This window comes from Trichosurus vulpecula, chromosome 5, assembly GCF_011100635.1.
Source record: "Trichosurus vulpecula isolate mTriVul1 chromosome 5, mTriVul1.pri, whole genome shotgun sequence".
Taxonomy (NCBI): domain Eukaryota; kingdom Metazoa; phylum Chordata; class Mammalia; order Diprotodontia; family Phalangeridae; genus Trichosurus; species Trichosurus vulpecula.
The window spans coordinates 255,537,072-255,544,070 of record NC_050577.1 but is presented as its reverse complement, the minus strand read 5'-3'; the positions used below and the strand labels follow the sequence as shown (position 1 = coordinate 255,544,070).

General features: G+C 40.0%; 1 protein-coding gene across 1 annotated transcript in view; it reads right to left on the bottom strand.

Annotated features, from left to right (window-relative positions):
- Positions 1–380: 380 nt before the first annotated feature.
- WIF1 (WNT inhibitory factor 1) overlaps positions 381–6,999 on the bottom strand; it is a 114,368-nt gene continuing 107,749 nt past the window's right edge. Inside the window, exons 8-10 of the mRNA XM_036761476.1 lie at positions 5,926–6,021; positions 4,668–4,763; positions 381–570 (exon numbers count right to left, since the gene is read on the bottom strand). Coding sequence (XP_036617371.1) covers positions 449–570; positions 4,668–4,763; positions 5,926–6,021 — 314 coding nt within the window. The 3' untranslated portion in view covers positions 381–448. The remainder of the gene's footprint in view (positions 571–4,667; positions 4,764–5,925; positions 6,022–6,999) is intronic.

Here is a 6,999-nt window from a genome sequence, read left to right as displayed (position 1 = left end):
ATTTAGATCTACATCTAAATAATAAAGAAGTTTTTTAAGGGCAAAACATGGTAGCCAGTCATAACAATCATTGCCTTGCCCAATCCTTTCTCTGTGACTTGTTTTTTTTTTAAAGTCAAGGGTACCCCCTCCATAATGTGCCACAATCACCTACCTTATCATTGCATTTTTCAGTTTTGGAAAATCATCTGCAGCTAAGTTTAACTTGATCAATGGACTTTCTAACAGAAATGTCAATAAAAAGAACCAAAATGAAACCTATGCCACCATGCTAAAGAAGCTCATAGAAGACTTAAAAGGAAAATCAGCTCGGTGATTTATAATGAAGCTAATAAAATTCAGGCCAGTATTCTTCCCTGTAATGAACAGCATTTTAACATTCAACACATGAAAGGTTAACAAAGGCTATGAACTTGGTGTAACTTAAAACGTTTCAGATGCTGGGGGTTCACCAGATGTAATTGGATTCAGGTGGAACATGCCTCTCTTCGGCCTTTTTAAGTAAAGGCGTGTGCTGTCTGTGCTTGGTAACCGGTGGCTTTAGGGCATGCATGAGGCTGGCTCCATACCCTGAAAGATTAACCACAGTTTAAGAGAAAAGAAACTACAAAAACAGATCCTTCAGGTTCATGGTTAACCATACCGATGGAATCCATTTTCCCTTTCTGGCTCAACAGGCCTGGCCACAGAAACCACAGTATGTAGCTACCTGAGTGAAGATTGTGGGAGCACAGATTCTGAGTTGGAAGATGTCAGAGGTCATCTGGTAAAGAAGTTCTTAGCCTGGGGTCCAGGAACTTAAAATATGTATTTTTATAACTGTATTTTAATATAATTGGTTTCATTTGTAATCCTATATATTTAAAGACATTCTTCTGAGTATAGGTGTCACCAGATGGCCGAGGGGTTCCATGAGACCAAAAAAGATTGTGATGTAGTCCAACTCCTTCACCTTACAAATGAGGAAACTGAGGACTACAGGAATGCCTCACCTAATGTTACATAGGTAGGAGATGCTAAAGATATAAGCTTCCAGAAGTTCTTCTGTGATTTGATTTGATTCGTGTTGTGATTTGACGGCATCAGATCTGATTTATTTTTATACAAAGTCCCTATCCTGCTAACATAGTTATAACCAGGGTGATGACCTGGACCTTCTAGGAACTCTTTATCAATGTCAAGGGTGATTATAATATTGTTCTTCAGCCAAAGGCCATTAAACCCATAATGTTGATTCGCAAAAAGAGAATGCTCACCTCTGGACAGAACCTGATCATAGCTCTTCTTTTGTCATCCTTCAAAATCAATTTAAGCTATAGAGGTAGGAATGAATTTCATACTCCTTCCTTACCCCCTGCTCCTGTATGATCAGATCTACCTTGTTGTTCACTTGTGTCCAACTCTTCATGACCCCATTTGGGGGTTTTCTTGGCAAAGATCCTAAAGTGGTTTGTCACTTCTCTAGCTCCATTTACAGATGAGGAAATTGAGGCAAACAGGGTTAAGTGACTTGTCAAGGGTCACACAATTAATAAATGTGTCTGAGACCAGATTTGAACTCAGGTCTTCCTGACCCCAGGTTTGGCTCTCTATCTACTGCATCACCTAGATGCCTGTAGGTCTATCTACTAGTGTTATATCAATAACCAAAATGATAAACAGTAATAAATCCTAGATGAATTTAGTGACCGTTCACTGTTAGAGTTAAAAAGATAATTTTAAAGAGCTCATTCTCAATGATGACTTGTAAGCTCATAGAAATAGGGGTGGAAATGGGGCAGGGATTGTATGTATCTGGGAACCCACTTCCCTCCAGCCCAGGCCAGGGGTGCAGGGACAGCAATCTACTAAGAGCCAATGTAGTATCATGGAAAAAAGCTAGATGAGGAATAATTGACTCCCACCTCTGATATTTACTAGTTGTGTGACTATAGGTCCTCTTATTCTCTCTAAGCCTCAGTTTTTCTATCTGTAAAATGGAGGTGATAATGGCAACTATTTTGTGGGGTTCTTGTGAGGCTCAGGTAAGTTCATCAAAGGAAGTGCTCTGCAAACCTTAATTCTCTATATAAATGTCAGCTATTATTATTTCAAGTAGCTTGACTTGCTTCAGTTCTGTCTGGGAACTCTCAGAGGGGGTTCTCTCAGGGAGGCAGGTTGTTTCAGTCGAATGACTGCTGGGTCTGGAGTCAAAGGACCAGGGTTCAAAGATCTGCCCTGGTACTGCGTGACCTTGGACAAGTCATGACCTCTCTGGGTCTCAATTTCATCACCTGTAAAATAAAGTAGTTGAATTGGAAGTCCTACAAGGTCTTTTTCAACTCTAAGCCTATAGTCTTATGACTTTTGCTTAGCTCTGTATCAGTTTTTCCTCAATCAAGTCACCAAATGGATTTCCCCCAAATCTGGAAAATGGGGCCATACTTGCGACACCTTCCTGCATGATTACCATTTTTTTTGTTTTAATGAAGTTTCTTTTGCAAACAATGAAATATAATTTAATAAAGTTTACTTATTAATTATTTAATTATTAAATAGTGTAATATAACTTAATAAAGTTTAATTATTTTGATTATTTAATTATTGATTATTTAATTATCAAGCAGTGAAATATAATTTAATAAAGTTTATACACTTTTTTGTGGGAGGTTTATTAAAAATGAATAAAAACCTCAAGAGTTAGTCGGAATTGGCATCTTAGGCAATTTTGACTTTCTAGAGCAGGGCTTCTTAAACTTTTTCCACTGGAGACCCCTTTTTGTGTTCCAGCAGCATTCATTGGTATTGTGAAAGTGTGCATGTTTTGTGTTCAGAACCAAGGCTGCAGTGAACTTGAGCGATGCAACATGGGCAAGTGCTGCCAGAAACACCTCGGATTCATTATGGGTTTTATTTTTAATTAATTTTTGGTTGTTTTGCATTCAGAAACCTTTTACTGTTGCCAAATTTTTCACGCCCACAGTTTAAGAAGCTCTGTTCTAGTGTACATACAGGGCTGAAAACACGAGGGAGATCTTTTGTGCATGTTTAATTGTCAGGGCATATACTGGTAGCTTCCCATGGTGATTAAAGCATGAGCCAATAATGCAGCAGCAAAAAGCAACCAAAAAGTCTGCCAGCTGTGATCTCAGCACTTCCCTTTGAGACAAGGATGGCCCTGGGCAAAATGATGAAGTATGTCTTCACCCAACGGCATCACCTGTCCCCACCCAGGCACCCAGTGTTCCCATGCTGCTGCCTAGGTGGTCAGGACTTCTGAGATGGTAAGCAAACTGACACGGTTATCGTGTGTGTGTGTGTGTGTGTTTTAAAAAGGAGGATAGGGGATTTGATGAAAAGCATTATTGATGAATTTGGAGGCCCAGGACCTGAGTTAGAATCCTAACTTTGCCACTTACTACTACCCGTATGATTTTGGGCAAATCACTTAATTTTTCTGGGCCTTTCTCTCCTCATCTGTAAAGCAAAGGGATTATTACTAGATCAGAGGTGTCAAACATGCACCCCCAAAGACTCCCGATTGCAGTTGAACCAGATTAAAATACAATTGGGAAATATTTAGCAAAATAAATAAAAGTACAATAAAACATAGATAGTATCACGTCTTAAACTGTCAATATGGGGCCCACGGGGATCCTCAGGTACAGATTGGTGGCCCATGTTTGTACTTGAGTTTGATGCTGTAGTACTAGATGACCTCTAAAATGCTTTTCAACGTACTCTAGACCTAGGGTCTTAGGACTCCGGAACCTCTGAAGTCACCTTCTAGTCTAAATATATGATTATTCCAGACTGGCTCTAAGATGCCCAGGCTTGCTAGCCCTTGGTGATCCCTTGCCCAAATCCCTTGCTCCTGGGATACCTGTTTGACTTTGGGACTATCTGCGCAGACCTCCCCACACTTCATCTTTCCCTCAGTGGGTTCACTCAAACACCACCAAAACTACGGTTATCCCATCTACATTGTGATGGGTAGGGGCATAGTGGGCTCCCCGCCACCCTGCCCCCATGATCTGGAAAATTCATGTAAAAGTTTTTGGCCTTCCAGAGAAGAAGTCTGATTTTTTTTTCTTTTTCTTTTATGAGATATTTACAGTACTTTATTGTAAAATTTGTGTCGATATTATACAATACTATGCATATATTTTATGCATTTCTGAATTTCTAAACTTTTTCTGTGTTATCTGCTGGCTTTAGTGTGTCATATGCAGCTTTTGCAAAACTGCCCCAAACTTTCCATTAAATTTCTTACACTGATCTGCGATATATTGAAACCAAGATGGGGCAAGTCGCAATAAAGAAGGTTTAACTGTATATATGACCCTATCTACAACTTTTTAACAAATCCACTGCTAAAGTTACTAAGTCCATTGTATACTATCTCAATGTTCCTTGGCTGTGATGCCATTTTAAAATTCCAGAAAAGACTTTTCTGCTAAAGAATCGAGGCCAATGGAATGCCAATTTCAAATCTTATTTAAATAGCTCTAAATTATAATTGACCTGTACTTCATCATTTGCAATCTGACGCATCAATGAGTCAAAAGTTACCATTAACAGAAGGCAGCATTTAGGTCGAAGAAGCCCTCACCTCTGGAGTCTGGATGGACAGATAGAAAGTTAGGGGAAATTCTGGGGCACACTCTAACATAGCAGTTCCCACTCACTTTTGTTGCAGTGTCGTCCGTGCCAGCCTTCCCTACACTGGCATTTATTGGGCTCCTGGCAGGTCCCGTGTGCTCCACAACCAGGCTCACAGACAGCTAGAATCAGAGGGCATCACAAAGAAAGCTTTCTGAATTTTTGTTTTCAGACCAAAGTACACAGTCACTTTTCCTGCTGTTCTGTAGAATGTGTTGGTTTTGGCTTCATCCCTTTCACTTGGGTGGGGAGAGATGTTTTTTCTTAAAGTTATTCTCCATAGAAGGTTGATTGAGCATACAGTCTTCTCAGTTACCTATGAGATTAAACTATGCATGATGCCTCATGTCCACAAAAGGTGGATTGGTGGCCAGGAGGGCTTTGACAGTGCAGGACAATGACCTTTGATTACTTTTTGGGAAGCTTGTAATATTTGGAAAGCTCAGTTTGTCCCTTTCCTCCCTCTCTTCTTTCCCTCCCTCTCTCCTTTTTCTCCCTCTCTTTTCCCCTTCCCTCTCTCCTTTCCCTCCCTCTCTCCTTTTCCTTCCTCTCTCCTTTCCCTCCCTTTCTTCCTTCCCTTTCTCTCTTCCCCCCGTCCCTCTCTTCTTTCCCTTCCTCTCTCCCATCCCTCTCCCTCTCCCTTATCTCCCTCTCTTTTCCCCTTCCCTCTCTCCTTTACCTCTCTCTCTCCTTTCTCTCCCTCCCCTTTCCCTCCATTTCTCCCTTCCCTCCCTTCTTTCCCTCTCTCTCTTCTGTCCTGCCCTCTCTCCTTTCTCTCTTTCTTCTTTCTTTCCTTCTTTCCCTCCTCTCCCTCTCTTTTCCCTTCCTCTCCCTTCCTTTTCTCTCTGTCATCCCTCTCTTTCCCTCCCTCTCTTCTTTTTTTCTCCCTCTTTTCTTTTCTGCCCTCTCTTCTTTCTCACCTCTCTCCTTTATCTTCCTCTCTCTTTTCCCTACTTCTCCTTTTTCTCTCCCCTCCTTTTTTCTTCCCTCTCTCCTTTGCCCTTTTTTTCCTTATCTCCTTTTTTCCTCCACAATCTCCTTTCCTCTTTCCTTTCCTCTCTCTCCCCTGTTCTTTTTTCCTCTCTTCTCTTCTTTATAAGCTTGGAGTTTATCTAACTCTAGGAACCCACATAAATAAAACTTACATATTAGCAAAGACAAGTTAAAATGCTGCCATAGCATTTTATAGCTAGCAATAATGTACAGCAAGTACAGAAACGATGTCCTAGGAGACATCCTTTATTTACCCCATAACCAGGCAGATTAGGTGTACCAGGTACTTACGTTTGGAACAGAGATCTCCTTGGTAGCCTTTGGAACATTTGCATTTATTTTTCCCAATACATTTACCACCATTTCTGCAGGCTTGCTGACATTTGCCTGAAAGAGAAAACCATGTTTATTAAAAAGCATTTAGAGCTAAGACCTGAGATCAAATCCTGCCCTGTATGTATTAGCTGTATGACCCTGGGCAAATTCTTAGCCTCAGTTTCTCCATCTAGAAAATGGAGATAATAATAGCACCTACTTCACAGGGTTGTTATGAAAACCAAAGTACATATATGTGTGTGTGTATGTATATACATATGTACACATATACCCACATATACATATATACACACATACATATATACACATATACGTATATATACACATGTACATATATGTATATACATATATGTATGTATGTTTATATATGTACATATAGTATGTATTGCTCTACAAACCTTAAAGCGATATATAAATACTACTTATTCCAGTGATTTAGAGATAATTATATTTTTAAAAGTTGAATTACACAGAATAAGGAAGAGAAATGCTTTGAAATAAAGATTTTTTGCTGTACATTTTGATATGTATGATTTGAGATCATAGATTTAGAGATGGAAGACATCTCTGATGTTACCCAGTCTAACTTTGTATATTAGATATGGGTAAACTGAGGCCCAGAGATGTCAAGTGATTTGCCTTAAGTAAACAACAGAGCTAGGATTTGAACTCAGGATTTTTGACTCCGAATCTAGCACTCCTTCCATTGTACCATCCTGATTTATGGTCTATAGTTTGAGTTTCTTTTCAGGAACATACCAGTTACTTCCTTTTCCTGTGGGTATAGCTAGGTATGGCAGCTAGGTGGCACCATATTGCAGTGGAGAGTGTTGACTCATCTTCCTGAGTTTAAATCCAGTCTCAAACACTGACTAGCAGTGTGACCCTGGGCAAGTCACTTCACCCTGTTTGCCTCAGTTTCCTCATCTACACAATGAGCTGGAGAAGGAAATGGCAAACCACTCTAGTATCTCTGCCAAGAAAATCCCACAAGAGGTCACCAAGAGTCAGACACAACTGAACAACAAC